At 52.2% G+C, this 25,366-nt stretch overlaps 3 protein-coding genes across 5 annotated transcripts; 1 reads left to right on the forward strand and 2 right to left on the reverse strand.

The window, feature by feature from the left end:
• Window positions 1-326: 326 nt before the first annotated feature.
• On the reverse strand, window positions 327-5,197 carry TAX1BP3 (Tax1 binding protein 3). The gene is made up of 4 exons (XM_059379417.1): window positions 5,037-5,197; window positions 1,953-2,072; window positions 1,553-1,630; window positions 327-1,235 (listed from the first exon to the last, which is right to left on the reverse strand). The coding sequence occupies exons 1-4, from the start codon at window positions 5,073-5,075 to the stop codon at window positions 1,098-1,100; spliced, it is 375 nt and encodes a 124-aa protein (XP_059235400.1). The 5' UTR covers window positions 5,076-5,197; the 3' UTR covers window positions 327-1,097.
• Window positions 5,198-5,326: 129 nt separating this feature from the next.
• On the forward strand, window positions 5,327-6,201 carry EMC6 (ER membrane protein complex subunit 6). Its single transcript, XM_059379418.1, has 2 exons — window positions 5,327-5,466; window positions 5,638-6,201. Exon 2 carries the CDS (start codon window positions 5,674-5,676, stop codon window positions 6,004-6,006), a length of 333 nt encoding a protein of 110 aa, XP_059235401.1. The 5' UTR covers window positions 5,327-5,466; window positions 5,638-5,673; the 3' UTR covers window positions 6,007-6,201.
• Window positions 6,202-6,299: 98 nt separating this feature from the next.
• P2RX5 (purinergic receptor P2X 5) lies at window positions 6,300-24,287 on the reverse strand. 3 transcript variants are annotated; one of them, XM_059379413.1, is made up of 13 exons: window positions 24,073-24,287; window positions 19,871-20,021; window positions 19,153-19,224; window positions 18,791-18,866; window positions 18,608-18,704; window positions 18,257-18,337; window positions 17,782-17,920; window positions 17,068-17,204; window positions 16,513-16,606; window positions 16,314-16,379; window positions 13,728-13,810; window positions 12,734-12,883; window positions 6,300-11,988 (listed from the first exon to the last, which is right to left on the reverse strand). In XM_059379413.1, the coding sequence occupies exons 1-13, from the start codon at window positions 24,207-24,209 to the stop codon at window positions 11,919-11,921; spliced, it is 1,353 nt and encodes a 450-aa protein (XP_059235396.1). In that variant the 5' UTR covers window positions 24,210-24,287; the 3' UTR covers window positions 6,300-11,918. The 3 variants fall into 3 exon arrangements, with proteins under 3 accessions (XP_059235396.1, XP_059235397.1, XP_059235398.1); XM_059379414.1 differs by having other exon boundaries at window positions 24,126-24,234; XM_059379415.1 differs by lacking the exon at window positions 12,734-12,883.
• Between the last annotated feature and the right edge of the window lie 1,079 nt (window positions 24,288-25,366).

The following is a 25,366-nucleotide window of genomic DNA, read 5'->3' on the forward strand; positions in this document are numbered from 1 at the left end:
CTGTCTGTGATAAACTGTATGCTCTCAAGAGTCGTTGAGGACAGGTATTTTCTCCCATGAACCCCTTAGTGCCCCAAATGGAGCACAAGCTAGGGGAAGTGAAGAGTTCCCCACCCCACTTCCAGTGCAGCGACTCCCAGATGTTCCTACAGATGTGGCCATGGCCACACAGCAACGGGCAGGCCTGGCATCAGCTGGGTTTCATCTCAGAAGTGGTTGGGGGCCAGGCTGGTCAGCCCTACCACCGAAGCTTGGAGTACTGGACTACTTGGAGTAGCTGCCATCCACCCCTAGACGTCCCTACCCCATGCCTCAGCAAAAACCTCTTGTAAATTCCAGCACTGTTTATTTGGGCCCGAGATGTCAGGCAGGGGCAATTCCATACTACCCCATTTCCACAGGAACCAAAGCAACGCTGTTCCCATATGTGATTTAGTAAGCTAAATTCAAAAGTAGAATTGGCATCTCCAAATAGTAAGGTAAAAATGCTTCTGTATCAAAGTTGTGATTAAAAAAATATAAAGTTAAACCCACAGGTATAGAAAGAACTGGCAGTCCTGAGAACTGCCCTGAAATGTCAGCCTTGGACTTCATCTAAATCTTTGAAGCAGGTGAACCCTGGGGAAGCCATGGGGTAAACTGTGAGCCTGCCTGGCTTCCGTTCAGACGAACTTCTGTAGTGTCTCTGGCTGTGTGTCAAGTCCCTGCTGGGGAAAGCAGGAAAAAAACATGGGGTATAGTCATTGCAGAGCTGAGACCTGGGGGCAAGGTCAAGCCCTGGAGCCAGGGCTCAGTGTGGGAAAGGCTGGCCTCACCCAGCATTCCCCAGCCTCCTGCCCATCTGGGCACTGCCAGGGTCTGGGGAGGCCAACAGCCTGATAGTTCTGAGGATGAGAGCTGGTCCCAGAGCCTGGGGCCAGTGGTGGGAGGTGGGGAAGGAAGGCTGGGTCAGGTCCCAGGGATAGGCCTCTGGGACCAGCTCTGGCCCTTCCAAGCCAGGGGCCAGTACTTAGCAGAAGCCAGGACGAGGTGCTGACAGAGCGTGGACATGTGTCACTGTAGGCAGGCAGGCCCAAGTCCGGGACCACGGCGGGCTGCTAGGACAGCATGGACTGCTGCACTGCCTTCTGCAGCGACTGCCGTGTCACCAGCAGGCGCACCACCTCCTCCGAGCGCTTGGTGAGCCGCTTCCGGGCTTGGTCATGCGTGACCATGGTCATGTCCCAGCCATTCACCTGGCCCAAGGAGAAAAGACAGCCTACCTCAGCTCTCTGCCCTCTGGGATCTGGAAGCAGGATGGGCTTTGGGGTCCTGGCCCACCCAGTCTCCCAAGCTGATGTCTCTGGGCTGGGGGATCCCAAGTGCCACAATGGAGGCACACAGAGGAGAGAGACTGCTCCCTTCTGGGGGCAACTCCAGCATGTGCTCCAAAGTGCTTCAGTGAGCTTCCCAAGTTCCCCAGGAGGCAAAGGTAGCCCCTGACCCCTAGTGCTTCTGGCACCCCAGAGTCTCTGGCCCAAGCCTTGGTTTCCTCCTCTGGAACATGTGTTACCTGCATAATCTTGTCTCCAATCTGCAGCCCAGCAATTTCAGCAGGGCCTCCTTCAGATACTCGTGTGACGTAAATGCCCTGGAAAAAAGCAGCCCCGGTCCAGCCCCAGTCCAGAGAGCAAAGCCCAGCATGGCAGACTCCCAGCCATCCAAATGATTCAGCACCAAGTCTGCCCCCAGCACAGGCTGTGCCAAGACAAGGCTGCCCCACCATGCTCTGGCCCCTGCTGCTGTTCCTCCTGGGCTGGGAGGTCCATTTCCCACCCCCATCCCTGCTTATCATTTCTTAAACCTTCTTAGGACCATTTGAAAGACAGAGCTCTGCTCCTTCCATGAAGGCCCAGGAAGCAGAGACCCACCATCTCAGGCCTTTGTCCCCAGTGGACCCTGGTCCCCCTCACCTTGTCTGTCTTGTCTTCTGAGAATGGATTCTGGGAGGGATCCTGGTCAATTCCACCTCCAATGCTGAAGCCCAGTATTAAGTTCTCACCTTGACGCAGCTTGTGAATTTCAACTCTTTGCTGGCAAAGGAAAAAACAGGGTGGGGGCAGGTGGGTATGTGGACAATGAATCTGGTCTATGTCCAGCAGCAGCCTCAGGCTGCTGGCCCAGCTCAGAGTCATGCCAATGGGGTGGAGCCCAAAGCCGTCTACAGAATTCCAGCTGGTCACCACACTGGGAGACTGGGGCGGAGTAAGGTTAAGACTCAGAACTCAGCCACAACAACCGACCTACGTAACCTTCTGTCCTAGCCTCTGTGACCTTCCTGTTAGTCTCAGGCACCAGCTTCAGTCAACATATACTCTAAGCTCCTGGTCCAAGAGCCAGGAGGCTGTGGCTGCTATAGATGGGGGCCTGTGTCCCAGGGGAGGAACCACACAGGGCAGAAGGGGTCAGGCCCTGAAAAAAAAAAAAAAATGCAGGTACTCCTTGTTGAGGCAGCTCATTGCTGAGCCAACCCTGTCAAGGGCAAGACTAAAGATGCTCCAGAAAAGCATAGAAGTTCAAACTTGCACAGAAAGAAGAGGAAGTGCAGTCCTGGCCAAGGGACAAGAGCAGAGGCTTGAAGGTGCTATGGATACATGTCCATGAGATGAGTGTACCCTACAGGACTAGAACTGGGAGGTGAGGTGAGACTGAGGCCAGATTAGATAGGCTGTGGAATACACACGCAAGAGGGAGAGGGGTTCTCTGTAAGCCCAGACCCTGCTCCTAATGCATGTAGGAGGCAGAAAAGGGTTCTAGAGCTCTCCCACCATACTCTGCGGCTGTGGTCCCCAAACTGCTAGGCTCCTTTCAAAGCCCTCAGCAGAAGCCCTCCAATCACCAGAGTGTAGGAGCTAGACCAGATCACCCCACCCCAAAAGTTGAGTTTTAACAGGAAGAAAAAAAAATACCCGAAGTGACTTGACCTGTACCAACCAGACATTGAAAGGAATGACAAGAGTTTGGACACCTAACTTTGATTCTGGGCCTACTAGGTAGGGCTCTCAGGAGTCCCGGGATAAGGTTGATCATGGTCAGGTTTGATGCTAGAACGATCGACCAGTTGGGTACTCAGGAGGAAATGGATATCTTCCAGCCTTGGGATGTGGAGGACATGGGACATGATTACTTGGAAAGTGAGATCAACAAACTTGAGGACTGCTTGTGGTGGACAGGAGTCAAGGGGAGCACCCAGCCAAGTGGCCTGGCTGAACACAACTCTCAGCTGGGGACACAAGGAGAAGCATTTTGGAGTGCCAGGAGCTACCCAGGCAAGTGTGCAGAAGGCAAATGGACCTATGAAGCCACAGTTCAGAGAAGCCAAAATGGTTTTAACATTCTCAAAATGTGGGTATCACCTTTTATCACATGGGATTAGGCGGGGACTAGGGAGGAGGCCACCCCTACCCCATCCTCAATCCAAAACACCAGAGAGAGAGGCCAGACCCCACCCACCACTTTCAGAAATATTCCTAGTGTTAACAAGAATTGGGAGGGCATGGTCTTAGAGTTCTGAGGAAGGCCAAATGACCTGCCAGGACAGGAGAGAGGGGCAGCAGGAAGTGTGACTCCGGAAGCCCACTAGACTTAGGTCCATTTGCCCAAGTGTGAACTCCTCTAGAACTGCTCCACCTCCTCCAACACACACCTTTGCACACCTTTGCCCCACCCTCAAGATTAGAGGGGAGTACAGGCCCTTAGGCTGGAAGACAAGGCTCTCTCCCAGACTAAGGTGATTATCAGGCAGGTAACTGCCCCTTTCTTGTGCTTCCCCTACACTGCCTTTCCCACGCCCCATCTCCCCCAATCTAAGAAGCAAACCTGACCCTCTTAGAGGCAGCTACGGATCTTGAAAAGCAAGGTTGGTGCAGTCAGGGTAAAGCGTAGGACAGCTGTCTGCAGGTGCAGAAATGTTTCTTACTAGCTAAGGCTAGAGCTGGTTCTCTAAGGTCAACCTCACAGGACACTTTAATCAGTGGCTTCACACCCTGTCACCGCCTGACTACCCTGCACACCCATCTGAGATACTGCAGTCTGTCCCGTGGCTTCAGGACTGGGACTTCCATCTGACACAGTGCCTACCCTGCAGGCATCTCTTCTCAGAGAGATCTGGGTTCTTCCTGAGGGCTTCCTTTAGGGCTGAACGTGAACAGACCTCTTTCCGGAACTCAGTTTCCCCACCTCTGCCTCGGAGTTTGCCTCCCGGCCCCATTCAGCTTTGGCACTGGTGTCTGAATCTAATGTCCCAGTCTCTTCCTCCCCTTACCTTTTCTAATAGCATTTGGCACCCGAGACAAGCCAGTGGGGAGAGCCAGGGGCCTGAGCTAGCCCCCAAAGGGTCTGGTCTCCTCAGTGCCAGGCGGGGAACCTGGACATTGTCCCAGGGGCTGGGGAGGCAGGGAAAGTTTGGAGCAGGAGCGAGCCAGTTGCGGCGCCTCCACTCTGGGGCGGGCGGCGCGGGGTCCAAGCAAGCAAGGCTGGACGGGAGGGATAAGGGACTGCTAGTCAGGCGCCGGCCACCTCCACCCCACAAATCTCCCTCTGGGCGGCGGCGGCGGCGGTGTCTCCCACAGGGGAGGAAGCATTTCCTCATTCCAGAGGCTTCGACTCACGGATGTCGCGGCTGGCGCCCGCCCCCCGCAGCTACCCAGCTGGGGACTCGGGCCGGGAAGGGGGCGCTCTCCCGATACTCCCACAGTTGGGGACTTTCTCCCCAGTCCTTCCCGCCCCTGCGGGCTGGATGAAGTCCAACGAGGTGGCGGTAGTGCGCGGGATCTGATCGCGATTCAGGGTGTTCGGGGCGCTTGGGTCCCAGCCATTTCTGTTGCCTGGCTGGGGAAGACCGCGGTCCCGCTGGGACAGAGCCGGGACCGGAACCCTGGCCGCAGGTTTGCAACAGCTCTGGGTTCAACGCTTTGTCAACCTGTTTGGGATGTCAGTTTTCCTAACTGGAAAGTGGGGGCAAGCCAAGACCAAGAGAAGCCCGCGAGCGCACTCACCACCACGGCGGTGACCGGCTGGCCCGGGACGTAGGACATCTCGACCCCAATCTGGAGACCAAGCCCAACTCAGTGAAGCCCGCAGCGAAAATCCCAGCAGCCGCGCCCTCCCCGGTTAACAAAGGCACCCCGATTCGGGCCGCCCCTTCATGAATAGTTAACGAAGCCCCAGCCAGTCACGGGTCGGAGCGCTGTTCGGCTTTCGGAAGTCCCAGTGCGTGCGTAGAAAGGCGGGGAGGGGAGGGAGCGTAGAAAGGCGGGGGAGGGGTGGGCACCGGCGGCGTACGCGTCAGGGGGCGAGAGCGAGGCTTTGGCGCATGCGCAGCGTAGATCCTCCCAGCAACCTCCAGCGCAAGATGGCGCTGACCGACTCTCTGCCGCTGGCCGTCTGAAGGAACGCCAAGTGTCTGTATCCGCCGTCGCGTTGCAGGTAACTTGTGAGCCTGGGTGGGCCGGCCCGAGCCCTCAAATCTTCTCTGGGTCTTTTGAAGGTCCGAGATCCAGGAGTCATGTGAGGTCTTGGCAGTCCCGGGGGGAGGGGCGCCGTGAACGTAACTCGCCAGGCTCCGGGGGGTCACTTGTAACTTGGTTTCCTCCGCAGCTCCGCGAAAAAACAGGCTGAGCCCCGGCGAATGCGATGGCCGCTGTGGTGGCCAAGCGGGAAGGGCCGCCGTTCATCAGCGAGGCAGCTGTGCGAGGCAACGCCGCCGTCCTGGATTACTGCCGGACCTCAGTGTCAGCGCTGTCGGGGGCCACGGCCGGCATCCTCGGCCTCACCGGCCTCTACGGCTTCATCTTCTACTTGCTTGCCTCCATCCTGCTCTCCCTGCTCTTAATTCTCAAGGCGGGAAGGAGGTGGAACAAATACTTTAAATCACGAAGACCCCTCTTTACAGGAGGTCTCATCGGAGGCCTCTTCACCTACGTCCTGTTCTGGACGTTCCTCTATGGCATGGTGCACGTCTACTGAATGGGGACAGGGATGACTTTTTAAAAAAAAACAAAAAAAAAAACACAGATTGGGAGGACTGTCGCCAGAAATTAACACCGTGTAAACTTAGTTTTTAAGTTGTTGAATTCGCTGCTTGTTCTGTAACGTTGTAATTTATATCTGAAGACGAAGAGCCTGTAATATTCTTCAGATTAAATGAAGCGTGAGACACTCCGTGGAGTATTTTCCTCGCTTAACTCATACCCCATGTCTGGCGTGGGTGCAGAAGGCTGAGTTTTGACTCCTAGAGAGGTTGGGCTGGGTCTTAGCCTTCTGTAATTTCCTCGCATTTACACATAAGACATCCAGAGAGGGCCACTATGGCCCAAGGAAAGAGAAGTTACTGCTAACATCCCAAGAACTAATAACAGTTAATATTAAGCGTTTCTTATATGCCAAGCATTGTGCCTTGTACCTTTTACTCCCATTATCTCATTTAATTCTAGCAATATCCTATGGGGTAGATATAATTATTATCCCTCATTGATGAATCAGAGGCTCAGGTTAACTATACCTCAGCCATAAGAGGCACAGCTAGAAAGAGAGCCAAGTTTGAAATACAGGCCTTTTCATTGCTCTTGCTGTCCTTGCTGAGTGTACCTTTTCAGATCCAAGCTGTCCTTCTCAGTAACTGCTGCTTTCAGCTATGAATTACAGTCCATTTCATCTAGTTACAGTTAACTGTTATTTCCATTTTTAAATATGGTCAAGCTCTTTTCTAGAATATGTCTAATGGAGATTAGATAGAAGACATTTAAGCTAAACTTTGGGCATGTTTAGACTGTAGTGTAATGCTTCTGTCTATATGCTAACCCGTGATCTCTTCTTGTCGGGAGTATCCTAGAATAAAGTACAGATATTTGAGAAATACATATTGTATTACAGTTACAGTAGTAAACTTGTTGCTTGTGGAATTTGTAGTCTAACTGGGAAGACCAGTGTTACCTAATTTCACAAATATTTAAATTATGGTAAGCTGGGAAGACAGAACATCGTCCCAAACTGAGCCCAGGTTGGGGAGTGGGGATCTATAAAGTCTTTGAGGGGTGCCTGGGTGGCTCAGTCGGTTAAGTGACTCTTGATTTGGCTCCGGTCATGATCTCAGGGGTCTCTGGATGGACATTCAGGCTAGGAGCTCGACAGGGAGTCTGCTTCTCTCCTCTCCCTGCTCCCCTCCCTTGCACATTGTGCTCATGCTGTCTGTCTCTCTCTCAAAATATATAAATCTTTTTTAAAAAAGTCTTCTTTGAGGAAATTATATTTGAGACCTCAAAGTTGAATAATAAGTATGAAAAAGGGGCTACTTTCACAAGAAAGCACACATGTGAGGACCACTGGGCAGGAAGGAGTTTGGCCTGTATCTGGAGAGTTAAGAGGCTAGGACCAGGACTTGGACCAGATCATGGAAGGCTACAGTGGAGATTTTGGCCTTGATCCTTAGAGCAATTGGAGGAAGTCTTTGGAAGTTTTAGCCAGAAATGATGTGATCACATTTGGGTTTTTTCAAAAGAATCAGAAGAGGATCTGGACTTGAATCCAAGTCCCCTTTTATAGACAGTTGTGTGTCCCGTGGCCAATAACAGAGATTGGTCTGGGACCCAGGCCTCATGAATCCTTTGGGGTTCTGGACCACATCCTTGCACACGAAGGAAAGAAACAGATGAGGCCACCGCTTTGCCTCCCTCACCCAGTGACCTCTGAACCCTGTCTCAGAACACCACTGAAGAGACACACACATACTCACCCTTCTCAACCTCCCTGTCCTCTCAGGGCTTTTCTCTGCATGGAAAGGGAAAGTTCATTCCTGATATGGAGTAAAGAGGCAGTCCTACTAGATTGGGAGGTTGGGGCCGTGGGGGGCAGGGGGCAGTGGAATAAACTGATTTAACCATTTCTCTATCACTAGGCAGTAAAGTTGTTTGAAATGTTCACTATTATAAAAAACTATTGCAGAGAATGTCTTTATAGCATTTTGAGGAACTTAATAAACTAAAACAAGATTAAAAGCTTGATTACAAATGCTTTCTAGAGTTTTATCAGATTACACTCATTGAATGAAAAAGTACCAGTTTTATGGTCCCTTCCTAGTCTTTTAATGTTTGCTCATTGAAAGAGTTTTCTTCCTTCCATTTGAATTTCTTTGCAAGTAATAGGGACATAATCTGTTGCTCATTGCTTGTTCCTGTGTCTGCCTGTTGGTGTCCCTTTCTCCTTAAATTTTCTTCTAAAACACAGAGTGACCAAAAAGATATGAAAGGGGAAAAAATCAAGATACATTTAAAGTTAAAACCTTTTATTGTTTTATAACCAAATAAAAATATCAGAATACATTTACCAGGCAGGTCCCAGACAATGGTTGCCATCATTCCTCCTTTAATTCTGTGCACTGGCCTATGGGAAAACAAACAGCCGGAAGAAAAGTGCGCCTTTTGAACAGACAGTACTCTAGGGTCCACTAGAGAGTGCTCTGAGGAAAGCTGCATTACTTGGGTGGGGGAGGGTGGATCACAATCAAGTAGAACTCTTTTTCAGACATGCAAGATGCCATTTCAAGTGGGATGATCTAGGGACTCTGCAGGACACCGTAGTCTTTAGCTGGGGTGCTCTGATTCCTGGAGGAAGTCACGTTCCCCTTTACAGCTCTGAGAAAGGAAGAACTGATGGGGTGGTGGGGGCAAAAAGGCAGCCATGACTGGTCAGTCCTAGTGACCCCTATATCAGGAGTAGAGGACATTACACTCTAATGGCTGGTCCCCTTGATAGTAGCACCCAATTTACAAATGCCATTGGCCAGCAGGATGACACTCCCAAGGCATAATATTAATCATTAGGAAAATACCAGGTTAATGGCTTTAGACCAGGGCCTGAAGGTAGCATAGATGGTTCGGGTGAGCCTGTAATGTCAGCATGGAAGGGAGCTCTGGAGAGGTTGGCATGCTCATCTTCCTGAGAGCAACTGATGCCCTGAAGGAAAGGGGCTTTCCCAGTGGGGCTTAGGTTCCCACTTCACTTCCCATTTCAAAGCCAGTTTCTGTAAGATTCATGAACTTTCCACTCATGTACCAAGATTACATAAAAAGGTGGGGGAGGGTTGCTGTGCAAAAGCAAGGAAACGCAGTGTGCAATACCATCCAGAAGCTGGAATGGGGTCACTGGCTTTTCTGACCACAGAACCATGAAGTGTAGGGGAGGTTACCTAGAAAACATGGCTGGACTGGAAGCTAAGTCCTCTGTGACAGTGAAGTTTAATGGGGCAACCCTTAAAATCAGTCAGAAAAGGTTAAGATAGCCTCATAAAACCAGATTCAGTCACACTGTCTCCATCCAGTTCCTCAGTTACTCCTTTTCATGTCGAGGTGTTTATACTCGTGTGGTTCCCTTATCTGGAATGCTTCCCCATCACCTAGTTAGACTGCTTTCATTTTTCAGCTTATATGTACGATCCTTGGGGAAACCTCTGGCTATCGCTTACTGAAAATTCAGTTTGTGATCATTGGCGTGACCACTGATGAAGGCTCACTTCCTCCCAGACTGTAAGCACTTGTTCAGGGACGGTTTTAGTGTTTCTCACAACTGTGTTTTCAGATTTAGTCCCACACCTGTCAACAGGTACCCAATAAATATTTACTAATTGAAGGAAGCCACTTCCTTCCATTTAAGATAAATAGTACAACTTGTCCCCAAGTTATGTGGCTGCTGCAAAGCAATTCTAACAATAGGTTCAAAGAAACTAGACTAACTCCTAAGCAGCCATGATGCCTGCCTTTTTTACTTCCTCCCAAACATAAAAGTAACATGCTAGATTATCAAATCCTAAGGTTTGCCTTAGGATTTGAACACCATAGTGGATCACCTGGATTATTCACTTTCGAATCAGAGAGCAAGCGGCCTTGTTGACAGGTTACCAGCCCAGAACGAGGGACCTGCTTGCTCCTTGTAGAGAACGGAGCTGTTTGGGGGACCATGCTTCTTTGCCCCAGGGGCACAGCCTTCTTGCAGTTCCCTCTGACCTTCTCCAAAGGCCCCCAGTGGAAGGATGCTTCCGTCCTCCTCTGTGTGCAGGGAAAAACCAAACCCTGGTGACTTGAGGGAGGCCCAGAGAGAGCACTTCCAAAGAGGACACTGCCTAGCGTCCGTCCGGGTAACTGTGCAAACAAAGCCCTGGAGCTTGCCCGGCCAGAGGCAGCACCATAGGCCTTTGCTCCTGAGCCATCAGACAACAGTGAGTGATAAGTTCTGGGTCTCTCCCTTGGGGTTTACACAGGGACTCCTCAGACACTGGAAGAGGGAGCAATGAGCTAGCAGACTCCCCAGCCCAGTACTTAAAGTGTCCTCCATTGTGTCCCTTTCTGACAGAGGAGACTTGGTCTGATCTTGTAAGCATCAGGCAAAGTTCATTTCCTGTGTGAGGGCACAAGGAGCCACTGAGTAGATACTCCACAAAACAGGAGAGCCTCTTGGAATGGGTAACACAGGTTGCCTCGTGGGAGGGAAGCTTTTCATTCTCTATAATCTTTTGTACCTTTTAGTTTTTGAATCATGTAAGTATTATCTAGTCAAAATATTTTAATTGAAATACACGGAGCTTGCCACTTTCCTGGGGTGGGGTGGAATCCTATTGCTCTCCAAGTACAACGTGTATCAGTCTGACCTAGAAATAGGCAGCATCTGTCAAAGCCAGCCTTTTCCTGCCTTGAACCCGGTCTTGGCATATCTCTTTAGCCAGTGCTCTCAACCAATAATGTTCACACGAATCACCTAGGAATCTTGCTGAAACACAGGTTCTGATGGAGGACAAGGGAGGGGCCCGCAACTGCCATCTCCAACAGCCTCCTAGGGGAGGCTGATGCTGCTGGTCTACAGGCCACACTTGAAGTGGTGAGGCTCTACAGCCACTAGGGGGGAAGCAGCTTGGGTCCGCAGGGTGGAGGCGGGATGCAGCAGGGTGGGGAAGGAGGGGCTGGGGTGAGGGGTTAGGGCCGCCCTATTAACAGTTGCTTCCGGGCCAAGTGAGCTCCACCTATTGTATCTCCTTACCCCTTCAGACCCAGCCTTGGAGGAGAAACAGAGGGAGGCTAGGTCGGGACACCCAGCTGCACAGAACTGCAAGAGACAGACAGGGTGAGACACAATGCCCAAAGCTTCCCGAGACTGGGTGGGTAGGCTGGAGCAGAGGCCTCTCTGCCTCTGCTTCCCCACCTTAGCTGGAAACCCTCAGAGGCTGCCTCTCCCCCAAGGGCCAGTTGCCTCCTTACACATGTCCAGTCCTTTCCTGGTTGCTTCCTTGGCCACCTTTAAATTTTTTCCCTGAGGGCAAGGCCAATTGTCCCCTTGGATGTTAGCCAGAGTCTTTCTCCAAGGAGCCACCATTCTCAACAGGGATTTGTGAAAGTCTCAACCAGAGTCAGGAGGAAGGCCAGGGTGGCTGAGGCTGGCTGTGAGGTCTGCTGGCTCTGGAGGGAATTACATGTGTGCTCCCCTCCCTGAGGGCCAGGTCAGCATCTCATTTAAGCATCTCTTGGATAGGGCACAGCCCATAGCAAATAATATGTATCAGACGAATGCATGAATGAATGCATGAACATTTTTCACTTCAGAAAAATAAAAGAACTCCAGTACCACCCAGGCCCCTGACCTTCTCCCACTTGCTTCTCCCAGGCCTCCTTTTGTAGATCTGAGCCACTCTGGCCACTAGGAGGCTGCCTCACCCCTGCCACACACACCCAACACACATAACAAAAAGCTCCATAGCAAGATCCCAAAGAGCAGAAGAGATGGCCGTGCCTGGAAGCACCTGTCCCATGCAGACACAAAGACAATTTTCAGTTCAGGGCTGCAGGTGCCTTGGCCCCAACATCTTCAGCAAATCTGCTCTCAGCGGATACCTCTGGCTAGGCCTCTGCTGTCTGCAGGTTCTGTAGCTGCTCCGCGTTGACCTTTCCGTTCCCCAGGTGGCCAGACCTGTGTGTGGATGGGTGAGGGGGCACACAGAGGACAATTGGGCACCCTGTGAATGGGAACGGCCACCCTAAAGGCAGACCCCACCCGCAGCAGCCTCTCACGGGCAGCCCAGCAGACAGAGCGAGTCCCTTGCCACCGCCCAGACACGCGCAGGTGCTCGGAGTCTCCGGAGCTGTACCGGCAAAATGAGCAGCAGCCACCATGCTGGTACGTGGGGGCACCCAGAGCCTCCCACAGCGACAGGCAAGGAAGGCATCTGATGAGGAGCAGGGGAATGGAGGGCTTGATAAGGCAGAAAGACCTGATGGAGAAGAACTGGATTCTAGAGATGTACTGGCCGTTTCAAATCCCAGCTCTGCCATTTATCAGCTGTGTGACTTGAGCAAGTTACTTAACCTTTCTTGCTTCCATTTCCTCATTAGGAGAATAGGGACTATAGGTGTCCACCTCCCTAAGGTGCTGAAACGAGTTCATACATATGAAGAGCTCAGAGAAGTGGCAGGCAGAGTGAGCCGAGTAGACGGTGGTACTGCTATGATGCTAATGCTGGGAGAGCACAGCAAGCAGGCTGCTCTGTGGGGACTTAAGGGCATAGAGGAAATAATGGGCAAAATGGAGGAGCTAAAGCACCACCTCCCCACAAAGTCCAGCGTGGATGGGCTCTCCTGGGAGCAGGGAGCAGAGGAAAGGGCCCAGCCAACTCTGCAAGGCTCATTCTCGGGGCCTCTGCCCCGCAGCCCCTCACCTGACGGGCTCAAGGAGCTGCTGGCATGGGCAGCCATTCCTCTTCTGGCTGCCGCCTCCGTGGTGCACCTCAGGCTGCTCGGCCTCCTCTGCCTCTGGGGTCCCGCCCTGCTGCGAGGACTCTGCAAGCCCCGGGGGGACCCGTAGGATTCTGGGCGGGATAGGACCCAGTTAAACCTGGCCTGCACAGCCCAGCGGGGGTTGGGAGGCACCCCTCTTCCTCCAGCAGCTCACAGCAGTGGGGTGGGGGCGGATGGTGGCAGAGCTGTGAGGGTTCTGTCAGGGTCCGGGCCAAGGGCTCAGCCTGACTCAGGGCTGGTTCAGTCCGGGGAATGACACGTGGTGGGGTACAGGGGGTGCCCAGGTGCCTATCTGGAGCCCACCATCTGCAATTCCTCTTTTGATCCCAACTCCTCCAGAATGGCTGGGCCAGAGTCCCTTTCTCCTTCCAATCTTCCCACAGACATCAGAATTTCCCACTTATACTATGTTCTGCAGCTATGAATACACACCACCAAGCTCGGGGCCCCAGAGACCCTGGAAATAGACCTCCACAGTACAAAACAGGAAATCCATCTTTTTCTTCCCTTACCACTCCAGCTTCCCTTAATCCCTGCCCACCAGGACAACCATGTCCAAGAATACTAAAATTTAAGTGCTAGAAGGCTCTCAGAGAGAGAACCTGAGGCCCAAGAAAGGCTGGGACTTGTCTGAAACCACATGGTAGACAGTGGCAGATCACCTGCCCATGGCCTGTTTGTTTCCTACTAGCCGCTCGCAGGCAGCACCAGGTTCTGGAAAGCATGTTCTGAAAACATCCCACCTTCTGTGGCCTTTCCAGGGGAGCTCCCTCCCAGAAGTTCAGCCCTGCCTCCTTCCACACCCCAGGTGCCACCATCCAACCAGTGTAAAGTCTCTAGGCTGGGGAGGGGGAGGCTGATCAAGGGGGCTCCACAAGGGTCCCCTCACACTGCTGGGGAGGAAGCGTCACCGACCTCACTTCCTCGTACTTCTTGTCCCGGTAAAAATGGCTCTTCTTGATGAAGTAGATAAGTACCAGGTCACAGAAGAAAGCTCCCTGCAGCAAAAGAGTTGAGGGTCCTGACTCAGAATCCTAGACTTCCAGAAAGTGCCCTGCACATGACACATAGTACATCCCATCTGATCTTGCACCAACCCCTAAGAGACATCATTGTCCCCAGTTAACAGATGAGGAAAACAGGGCTCAGCAAGAGGCACCTTTGTCAAAAGCCACAAAGCCGGTCCATGGTAGAGCGAAAGCCTGTTCTATCAGGGCAGGCACCCCCCTGCACTGCCCTGACCCCATTCAATCATGTCTTCCGTGAACGTCTGCTGGGCAGTCACCAGGAGACTGGCGCTGCGCTGGAATGCAGGAGGATTAAGACAATGAGACCCTGTGGGGACCGTCCCTTGGGTGCAGGAGACAAGTATGTAAATGATGACAGTGATATAGCCTATGATAAGGACCCGAGCAAGGAAGCAGAAGACAGGACTTTACTCAGCCTGGGGACGGTTATCTGGGCTGAATCTTGAGGGTTGAATGGAGTTTATACAAGGCAAAAAAAAAAAAAAAAAAAAAAAAAAAAAAAAAAAAAAAAAAAGGAAAAAAAAAAAAAAAAAAAAAAAGCCCACCCAGGAAGGGCACTGCACAGGTAGCAAAGGAAATTCCACAGGGCCTGTGTTGCAAAAGTGAGAGACACTTCTGGAGAGGTGGGATGGGGAAGCGCTGGTCAATTTTCTTACAATGCCTTTGAAACTTTGGTCCTAATCCCTTAGGGGAAGACAAATAAAGAGCCTTGAACAGGGGCTCAAAGCAGTCAGAATTGTGGCATTTTAGAAATTTAGGTTGGTCCCTTCAGTACCCATCTCTCTCTGTGAGAGGTGGGTCAGAGGGGATCTGAAGAGCAAGGCCAACAGGGGTGGTCAAGGAAAGATGGAAGAGGACAGGGCTCATTCAGCGGGAACCCGCCCACACTGTTCACAGGGGCCTAGGAGCAGAGTGCATGGTGTAAATGCCACAGAGGGCCACTCCCCCAACAGCCCCCAGGGGAAGGGATGTGTCCTGCAGGGCTGAGGAGAGGGTGAGGGGGATTGGGGGCTGAGAGATGGGCTCACAGGTGAACCCGGGCCTCTGACTCTGGGTACTGCGCGACTCTCCCCCAACCCTGCCCCACCGAGATGTCGAAAATGTTATCACTTGTTCCACAGAGAACACTCTTCCACCTGACCTGGCATCTATCCCCCTTTCCCTGTTACCTTTTTTTTTTTTTAAGATTTTATTTATTTATTTGACAGAGATCACAAGTAGGCAGAGCAGCAGGCAGAGAGAGGAGGAAGCAGGCTCCCCGCAGAGCAGAGAGCCCGATGCGGGGCTGTATCCCAGGACCCTGGGATCATGACCTGAGCTGAAGGCAGCGGCTTTAACCCACTGAGCCACCCAGGCACCCCCCTTTCCGTGTTACCTTTATTTCACAGGTACGTACCCCATGCCCTTGTGTTCTGACTTACCCACAACATAGGGAAGTAATCACTGACAGTGACCCGGCTTAAGAAAGTCACATAAGCAAACATGCAAGACTCCCAATAGTGGCTCTTTGCAGTAAAGAGGAATCATTTGGGGCTCACTTTCATCGACCACATCTCAGGAGAACAGCCTCATTGAAGCCTGTTACTCGTTGATACCGTTACACAGTTTCCCCGTCTTAATAAAAAGTCCATCCTCAGTCCTGCCCGAAGCCTCTAACAGGGCAGAGAGGGCAGACAGGACGAGGCTGCAGAAATGCTGGCAGGGAGCTTGGAGCTGGGACGGGCATGAGTCACTCATGGACAGCTCCCATGTCTTTTTAAAAAAGTTCCAGAACAACATGGGGGCATGACAAGAGATTCGGAGGAAACCTTTGCCTACTCCCCAGCCACTGCTTCCTCTCCTGTGAGCCCCTCTGGGGCCTGGGAAGGAACGGATCTGAGGAAGAACTACAGCCTGACTTCCCTGCTGCTCCCCTTTCAGTCCTGTGATGTTCAATGGGGGGGGGGGGGGGACTTGGTCCCCAAGAGGCAAGCAATTTCTGGAGACATTTTTGGTTGTCCCAACTGGGGAAGAAAGCATTGCTGGCATCTAGCAAGTAGAGGTATCTAGTGCAATGTTGTTAACCATCCTCCAGTGCACAGAGGGCCCTCCACAAAAAAGAATTATCTGGCCCAAACTGTCAGCAGGGCCACAGCTGAGAAGCCCTGTATATAGCTGGGTCCTGCCTCTTTTTAGCAGCAGTGGAGATGAGGCTTCGGAAGTTCAGGGACTGACCCAGGATCCCAGAGGAGCCCAGCCCCGCCCTGAGCTCAAGCCACAGGCAGGTGTTTCTCTGGCTCTCGAAGTAGAAACTCCGGCAGTCACTGCCACCTGGGGGCTGCTGACAGGTGTCGGGTCCCAGAAAGCCTGAACTGCATCCCACCTACGATGCCTGCTCTCATTCTTCTAAAGCATCAGCACGGCACCTCTCGAGCAGCTTCCCCCCTCCCCGGCCAGTGCTCAGAGGGTTCAGGTGAAGAGGGGGAGTACTCACCGCACCCATGAGCGCCACCCCGGAGCCGATGTTGATGATCGTGGGGATGATGCTGAACTTCCCTGCCTGGAGCACAGAGAAACAAAGCAGGCTGAACATGGGGCGGGGGCATGGAGGGGAGACAGTAGGCTCCCTAGGGACTCCAGCATGCCCCACTCCAGACCTGCCCAGCCTCAGGATGGGAGATCACCGCACACACCTTGCCATTCACCATCACATCAAAGCGGATCCCATAGGCTTTCATCAGCGTGCGGAACTCCACTCCAGCTCCATCTCGGTAATATTTGGCGAACCTAGCGGAGACCTTCCCTGCTTGGCAATGCGTACTTGGCTGCTTTGGAGATTTATAAGCACCCCCAAGCCCCAGCTCTTAGCAGCCATGGGGAAGGTTATGGATCCTCGTGCTAAAACTGTGGTAACGATACATCCAGACACTTGAAATCCTTACAAACATTCTCTAAGAGGCAAGGGCTTTCCCATTACATGCTGGGCCAACCCAGGGCCACCAAAGCATTGAGGAAGGTGACCCAGCTAAGAAGCCAAGCCTCAGCTTCCCAGTGAGCCCAGAGGGGGACAGAAACTTCTCTCCTCTCCCAGTGATGCCCCTGCCTTCCATCCCTCATCTCTCCTCAGCTCTTCCTCCCTCTACTTCCCACTCAAAACCCCATGCCCAGTAAGGGGTGTCAGAGTGCTGACATCCAGAAGAGGACAAAATGTGAACAGGGTAACAAGACAACAATTCTGCCCCACTTACCTGAAGTTGTACCCAGAGGAGATTGAGTTTTCTGAAAATTTGTTGTCCAGACGGCTAAAAGAATAGTGAGGGTTGCACTCAGAAGGCGCTTTATCAAGATCACAGTCCCATTCAATCTGAATTCCTATCACACCACCCTGACAAAGAAGAGACAAGAATCAGTGCACAGAACTTTATGGAAGCGGACAGAAGACACCGACCAGCTCCTCACAGGGAGCTGGACAAGACCAGGAAAGGACTCGGGCCAAGGGTCAGGCCCACTGGAGCATCCTTCCAGGAAGAACGTGGAAGTTCCAGGGTCCTAGCCCCACTTTTGGAGCGGCCGAGAAAAGCACACTGCCTAGAGCGCCCAACCCCAGATCTCTCCTGTCTCGTGCTTCCATGAGTGAGAACCTACAATGGGAGGGGAACCTCACCCAAGAGCCAGGATGTGCCAGTGAGGCTTCTTCTGGCTCAGTTTCCACGGATGCCCCAAGGACTGAGAACCAAACAGCAGGTGCTCAGTGTGCCTGCCACTGAGTGCCTGAGTTCTGCCAGGCTGTGTATCCTACTAATTCTGAAGACAATTCTGAAGACTTAGTCTTCTGAAGAATTATTTTGATGGACTTAGTCCATCCCACTCCAGGAGTCTCCGTCTTCGTAACAGAGCCCAGACCCAGAGCTCTTGGGCCCCCGGGCCCCCCAGACACGGCTCCCTCGGTGCACAGCACCTACCTGCAGGGCTATCTCCTGGAAGTTGCTCCCCGTCCAGCTGACCACAGACCCCAGTCGGAAGATGGGGCAGTAGGGGTTCTTGGGGCCAAACTGACAGGACTTCAGGAAGGCTCTGTCTTTGGTGTCTAGCACATTGGTCCTGGAGGCCATGAACATATAGTGACATGAGGCTGAAATGGGCCTTTCCCAGGCCAGAGACAGCCTGATGCAGGCATCACTGGGCCTTTCCCTGGCCCAGGCTGAGTCCCTGATTTTAGCCTCAAATCCTGACTACTACCCCCTCAGCAGCCCCCCCAAAACCTACTGCATTCAAGGACAGAACCCCATTCCTACAACAAGGGGAAGGGGTGTTCCAGCATCACTCAGTGGTTCACCCACACAGGAATGTCACATACACCCATACACCAGGCACACAGCCCCATGCACAGTGACAAGGAGGCAGCCCCCAGATCCCCAGTAACCAAGTCCCACGTACTTGGAGAAGTTGAACTTGGGGAAACGGATGAAGTTCTTTATATAAACGGTGAAGTCTTCAGCCTTGCCCAGGAGTGGCTTCCTGAAAACCAAGCCAGGACAGCCTGTCCAGGAGGCCCTGCCTCTGTTCCCTCTGTACATCCCCCAGGCCTGTGACAGGGCCGAGGCCTGCCTGCCCCCTGGATCCCCTGGAGCCTTTGCCAGGCCATTAATTTGATCATGTTGGCATGGACCTGGGGCTTTGTCGGGTGTCCTCAGAAAGGGGATCCAGAGTAGATGTATCTCCACCACCAGGCTGAGAACCAGTCCCTGCCCAGATGCTCTTCAGGGTCCCGAGGCTAGAGCCACTCACACTGGCCTGGGCTTCGTCTCCACTGGGCACCAGGCAAAGATCTCACAGGTGCCCCTTTGCATGTTCCCCACCCGCAGGCAGCGTCCAGTCTTCACTCCTGCAGGATTGGGACAGAGACAATGCTCGAAGCCTCCTGGCTCCGTTCCCCACTTTGCTCCCAGCCCTAGCTATTCCAGGCCTCACCATTTCCAGCCACAACAGGCTCCCCAGGAGGACAGTCACTGTCTGCGTAGCACCAGGCATCTGGAATGCTTTCACTCTGCCAGAAAGAGAGGACAGCTGGGTGGAGGGGTTTCCCTGAAGGGGCCCCAGTTCAGAACCAGGTCCCACCCCAGGAATTAGGACAGGGGTTCCTCCCCTGAGTGGGACTACACACCCTTTGAGAACCTGCTTCTCCCCCAAGCAATGCAGGTACATGCTCTGGCACACATATCCCCTGGGGCACTTGGAGGAGATAGAAATCCCTGCTTCAGGAGATGGATGGACCCCCAACCACTGCTGGAAGCTCTCCTACCCCCTCCCCAGCTTTCCGCACCCCATCAAACCTCCGCACAGGTTTCCTGCCGCTGGTTGGGAGTCACAATCAAGTTGGTGACTACGAAGAAGACGTTCTCTCCCTGAGGAACCAAAGAGGAATTGAGGGACATCTTCCTTCCCTCTTGAGGACCCTTGTTCCCAGGCTTCCTGGCAGGGGTTGGGTGTCTGCATAGGTGTTGAGGACAATAGGGCCACAAAATCAGCAGATTTTGCCCACTGACTTTGAAGTCTCTGAGTAGACATCCCTGGATAGGTCCCTTTCAGGCCCACAATCCCAAACTGTCCCCTCCATGAATTCCTATGCTGAGCTCAGTCCCTGGGATCCAAGCCCAGATCTGGGAGAAGAGGCCCAGGCAGGGTGGCCAAGGCCCTGGCCCAGGCCGATTGGGAAAAGGCCAGGGAGCCATTCCCAAGGGCAGTCAGTGGCTAATACAAGGAAGCGGTTCTCTGTTGCCAGGCCACCTGACTCACACTGACCTGAGCGTTCTTGGGGCCTCCTTTGGTTTCTAAGGGCTCAGGGTTTATTGGGAAGGGAGTGGTCCCATAGACACAGTCAGGGAGGACAGGGGTCGGCATCAGGGGGAAGGAGCTGGGCAGGGTCGCTGTCGAAACCCTGGCAGCTATCCTGGGCCAAGGGAGTCCCTAGATAGCTGAGCACCTTCCTATGTGACCCACCCCGAGCCAGGCTCTGCCAGCCCAGGCCCCAGTGCTGCATGGGACTCAGACCTGGGGTGGGATGACGTAGTCAGCAACATCCCAAAGCCGCTCCCCAAGCTCAGATGTGTTGGTGAAGGTCACGCCCTTGACTTTGGTGACAATGCTGCTCTGCAGGGAAGTGTCAGTGTCTTGGTAACCCTTCTTCACCAGGAACACCCAACTGTAGGGAAAGGGTCAACAGGTGGACATCAGCCTCATTGCTGTCCTCGGAATTTTCCACAGGGGCTTCACCTTTCCCACCAGCTCCTGGGCAGGGGGCACATTTCCAATGCTGCCTTAAAGCTGGTTCTGCAAGCAGCAGAGGTGGCAAGCAATCCCAGAAAAGGGAGATGGCTGCTCTCAGGGGCTAAGGTGATGTGACCTCAGGAGAGCCAGTGAATTCTGGGAGTTAACACAGGGTAACAGTGCCTCCCTCCAGGGGTGTGAGGACAGTTAAAGAAGATGATACATAACCTGAAACTGTTCACGGAGAGACGGACAAATCCAAACTAAGGGGCATTCTACAAAATGAGAGTACAAATCCTACATTCTTTGACAACCAAAACACACACAATAAAGGAACAGATAGATAAGTGGAACTTCATCCAAATTAAAAACTTTTGTAAATCAGGGACGCCTGGGTGGCTCAGTTGGTTAAGCAGCTGCCTTTGGCTCAGGTCATGATCCCAGCATCCTGGGATCGAGTCCCACGAGCCTGCTTCTCCCTCTGCCTCTGCCTGCCATTCTGTCTGCCTGTGCGCGCTCTCTCCCCCACTCTCTCTCTCTGATAAATAAATAAAATCTTTAAAAAAAAAAAACTTTTGTAAATCAAAGGACACTATCAAGAAAGTGAAAAGATAACACACAGAATGGGAGAAAATATTTGCAAATCATAGAGTCAAGATCTAGTAACCAGAATATTTAAAGAACTCTTACAACTCAGCCATGAAAAAGACAAACAACCCAATTTAAAAATGGGCCAAGGATTTGAGTAGACATTTCTTCACAGAAGATATCGAGACAGCCAATAAGCCCATGATAAGATGCTCAACGTCGTTAGTCATCAAGAAAATGAAAATCAGAACCACAATGAGATACTACTTTACACCAAATAAGATAGCTGTAATTAAAAAAAAAAAAAAAAAAAGGAAAATAACAAGTGTTGGTGAGGATGCAGAAAAATTGGGACTCGCTGACAGCTGGTGCAGCTGCTGTGGAAAACAGCTTGGTAGTTGACCCAGCAACGTACTAACAAAAATATATATCCAAGAGAACTGAAAACATATATCCACACCCAAACTTGCACATGAATGTCCTTCATAATGTTATTCGTGAGAGTCAAAAAGCAGAAACAGTCCAAACAAAATGTGGGTATTTTTTAGCTATAAATGAGATGAAGTACTAATTCATGCTATCCCATGGATAAACATGGAAAACACTATGTTAAGTGAAGAAGCCAGACCAAAAAAAGACAACATGTCGTATGATTTGATTTATATAAAATGTCCAGAAGACGTAAATCTATAGAGACAGAAAGTACATTGGTGGTTGCCAGGGGCTGGGGGTAAGGGGAAATTCTTACTGACTTCTAATAGATGTGGGTTCCTTTTTGGGGTGTTGGAAATGTTCTGAAATAAGACAGTGGTTGACAGTTGTACAACATTGTGAATGTACTAAAAACCACTGAATCGTATAATTTTAAATAGTTAAAATCATGAATTACATGTTAGGTGAATTTTACTTCAACTAAAAAGTTGTAATAAAATAAAAATCCTCAACTTTTCAAAAAACATCAATGTCATGAAATACAAGACAGTCTCAGGTATAATTCCAGATTAAAGGAGACTAAGAAGACAAAATGAATGGATGCAAGGCAAGCTTTCAGAATTTTTTTTTTTTTTTTGCTATTACAGATAATTATAAGAGTAATTTACAAGAGATCCATAGATTAGAAAATAATATTGTTTCAGTGTTAATGATCTAATTTTCATAGGTGTACTTAGTTAAGTAAGAGAATTCCTTGGTTTTAAGAAATACGCACTCAAGGGGTGCCTGGGTGGCTCAGTCAGTTAAGCCTCTGCCTCAGCTCAGGTCATGATCTCAGGGTCCTGGGATTGAGCCCAGCAGGGAGTCTGCTTCCCCTCCTCTCTCTGCCTGCCTCTCTGCCTACGTGCCAAACAAACAAACAAAATCTTAAAAAAAAAAAAAATGCACTGAAGTCTTTAGTAGTAAAGTGGCATAATGTCTACAACTTACTCTTTTTTTTAAAAAGAGTTATTTATTCACTTATTTATTAGAGAGAGAGCATGCAAGTGAGGGCAGAGAGAGAGAGAGAAGCAGATACCCTGATAATCCCATCTTACACCCGCTGACCATGACCGGAGTCCAAATCAGGAGCCAGGTGCTCGACCAGCTGAGCCACATGGACACCCCTGCAACTTACTCTTCAACAGCAAAAACTGCATATATACACACACAGCATGTGTATGTGGAGAAAAAAAGGGGAGAGGACAACACAAATGTAGTAAAATGTTAACATCTGGGGAATCTAGGTGAAGGATTTTTTAATTTATTTATTTATTTATTTTTTAATTCGACAGAGACAGATCACAAGTAGGCAGAGAGGCAAGCACAGAGAGAGGAAGGAGGAAGCAGGCTCCCTGCTGAGCAGAGAGCCCGATGCGGGACTCGATCCCGGTGCCCCTGAAGGATTTTTTTTTAAGTTTGTACTACTCCTGTAACTTTTCTGTAAGTCTAAAATGTCAAAATACAAAAAAAAATAATAATAATTTTTTTTTTAATGAGATGGCACATATAAATTGCTTAGCACAGTGAGGGCTGGGCCATGGAAGAACTCAAAATGGGATCTAACCAACCTAGTGTTGACGTATACTGTTAAGGTTAGAGATTGTCCAGGTTAATCCTTTAGAAAAAGTTGGGGAAACGGAGGCCAGGGAAGGGCAGGAAGTAGCCTGCCTGAGGTCATGCAGGAGTGGCAAGTGGGGGGGGCGGGGTTTGTCCTTCACCTCTGAGTGCCAGTAAGGGTTCTGTGGTGCCAACCAGGATGTGCTCACCCTCTTCATCTCTGGGGCAGACCTGCTACATCCTAGGCCCTAGACTCTCCTGTCCCCCGGGAAACCTGAAAGGGCTGTACCAACCAGGCATTTTAGTAGGGACACACTGGACCCAGCCTGGACAGAAACATTCTGCAAATGCCCAAGGAACAACATGCATTCATTCATTCATTCATCTCACACCTACTTTCTAAGTGGTTAGATGATGCCAGGCTATGCCTGCCTTCCTGGCATCCCCCAACTGGATGGGAGTCAGACAAGCAAAGGATCCCTATGGAATATATCAGGGGAATGATTCAAGAACCTGGGTCTGAAGGACAAGTGGGCTTTAGCCAAGTAGAGGAGTAAAGGTGTGCCTGGCTGTGGACCGGCATGTACAAAGGTCCTCAGGTGGGAGACATTCGGGTGCCTGAGGGTGGAAGCTCCATGGGCACTTGGCCTCCTTGTGGGGTCAGGGTGGCCCTCTCAGGAGCACCATCTGCTCCTCCCCCAGTCAGGAAATAGGAGGGACTCAACCGAATTCACTAAGGCAGTAAAAGAGGTGCCATTTCCTCCCTCCACCTGTTCCCTCCCTTCTGGGGGGAGGGCTCAGAACAGTGCCTGGCCGAGCAAAGCCCAGGAGTTGCCCCCTCCCCTCATGGTGAGAGGGGGTAAAGGGGAGACAGCCCGTCCAGCCGGCTGCGGGGTAGAGGGCCTCTGGGCAGGACTCCTAGCCGGACACGAGAAAGGCCAGCCAGGGGTGGGGTGAGTTGACAGAAGCGAGTGCCGGGACATGCCAGGCTGCTGAGTTGCCCCAGCCAGGAGCTTAACACATGAGCTCGGTGATTATAAATAACCCACCCGGTGCCCCGGGCCTGCACCAGGCCAACACACCGGGGAGGATCTCTGGGCAACAGCTGGAGCGCAGCCCCCTGCATCTTTGCCCCCCTCCCCCAACCCCCAGAGTTCCAGCCAGAAGGAGCAGCCCGCGGAGAGCCTCATAAATGAAGGAATGCTGAAGTCCCTGCCCGCATCTCATCTCCTCCACAACCAGTGGGGTAAACAGTGGGCTCCCTCTTCACCTGCCCCTCTTACACCCAAGAGTCCCTTCCCAAGCACAGGGACCGCGCATCTAGTTCCCGGGCCCAGAGCCTCCCTGAAAGCCCCCGGAGAACTCACACCACCAGGTAGGTCAGGATGGAGACCTGCAGCAGCCGGTAGAGCAGGCCCACCTTCTTGTTCTTGGCGATGACATACTTCTCGGTCTTGTAGTCGAACAGCGACTGGGACAGCCCCTTGAAGCCCGCCTGCCCCATGGCGCCTTGTCACCTGCGCCCGCCGCCCGCGCCGCCACGCGGGTGCCGCATGGGAGCCGCCTCTCGCCGCCTGCTCCGCGCCGGCCCCGGGCCGCTGGGCACTGCGGCTCCCGGGGGCGCGGCTCCAAGCGGCAGGGTCGCCGGGGCGGGCGCGCGGGGCCGGAGGCGGGCAGGGCGGGGAGCGCGCGGGGGCGCGGGCCGCTGCTGGCGACGCTGCGGAAGACGCCGCGGAGGGCCGGGGGCCCGGGGCCGGGGGCCGGGGGCCGGGGGGGTGGAGGGTGGCGACCTTGCCGCCGTCTCTCCCTCTTCCTCCTCCCGTGACGATGACACACGCCTACGAGGGCATTCTTGAGGCACAGGACCGCCGGTGAGGCCCCCCAACCGGGCGCTGGAGAAGCAGGGGCGAGGAGAGGAGAGTAGGAGGGGCTGCTTCTCCAGCAACCCCGCTTTTTCTCCTCCCAAAGCAACCCTGGGGTGGGTGTTGGATAGATTGAATAGATGGGGAAACTGAGGCCAGGGGAAGAGGGACTTAAGGCGTAGGAAGTGAAGGGGGTAGAGAGCATTTGCAGGCAGGCACCCTGGGTTTGATTTTTCCTGCTCTCTGGGGGGACCCTGATTCTCACCACACAGGCTGAGGGAGTCTGAAGACTTGCCTGACCCATGGCTCCTGTGTCCTCTGTGATTAAGTGGGTGTTGCTCCGGGAGCAGCTGCTGTTACTTAAAACCAGACGCTCCCAGGGAGTCAGTTGCCAAGCAGGTCCCAGCACCCACAGCATGAAGAACTCACAGGGTACCTAGAATAGACAGATGGGCTGGGGGTGCCAAGATGCAGGCAGAATCACAAAGTATGCTTGGAGAGAGTTCAAACCAACTGTCTGAAACCTTCCCAGAGCAAGAGATGGGCCTAGTCTAGGGTGCTAAGACCACACCCCTCCTCACAACAGGTGAAATTAAGAGTGGGCACTGGGATGGAGTTTTAGATCGGTTTTAGAACATAGGACAGCCACAGAAAGGCAGAAGCAGTCCTGCTCCTCTCTGCGCTGGCCCTTCACACACCTTCCCTTCCCTGAACCACAGTCTCCAGGGCTTGGAAGGGTCCTGAAAGTTCACCAAGGTGACTCTCTCTAAAAGTAAAGGCTACAGGGCAGTGGGTGTCC

The sequence above is a fragment of the Mustela nigripes genome, chromosome 16 (assembly GCF_022355385.1).
Source record: "Mustela nigripes isolate SB6536 chromosome 16, MUSNIG.SB6536, whole genome shotgun sequence".
NCBI classification, from domain to species: domain Eukaryota; kingdom Metazoa; phylum Chordata; class Mammalia; order Carnivora; family Mustelidae; genus Mustela; species Mustela nigripes.

What these genes read in the sequence shown, in the direction of transcription:
- TAX1BP3 (XM_059379417.1), bottom strand. Translation starts at nt 5,075, where the DNA reads ATGTCCTACGTCCCGGGCCAGCCGGTCACCGCCGTGGTG. An exon ending in AGCCGGTCACCGCCGTGGTG is followed by an intron (nt 2,073 to 5,036) that starts GTGAGTGCGCTC and finishes TTCCTTTGCCAG; the next exon opens with CAAAGAGTTGAAATTCACAA. An exon ending in TTGGAGACAAGATTATGCAG is followed by an intron (nt 1,236 to 1,552) that starts GTAACACATGTT and finishes TCCTTGGGCCAG; the next exon opens with GTGAATGGCTGGGACATGAC.
- EMC6 (XM_059379418.1), top strand. Translation starts at nt 5,674, where the DNA reads ATGGCCGCTGTGGTGGCCAAGCGGGAAGGGCCGCCGTTCATCAGCGAG.
- P2RX5 (XM_059379413.1), bottom strand. Translation starts at nt 24,209, where the DNA reads ATGGGGCAGGCGGGCTTCAAGGGGCTGTCCCAGTCGCTGTTCGACTAC. An exon ending in GGCAGGAAACCTGTGCGGAG is followed by an intron (nt 18,867 to 19,152) that starts GTTTGATGGGGT and finishes TCTTTCTGGCAG; the next exon opens with AGTGAAAGCATTCCAGATGC. An exon ending in TCCTCTGGGTACAACTTCAG is followed by an intron (nt 16,607 to 17,067) that starts GTAAGTGGGGCA and finishes GGTCTCCGCTAG; the next exon opens with GTTCGCCAAATATTACCGAG.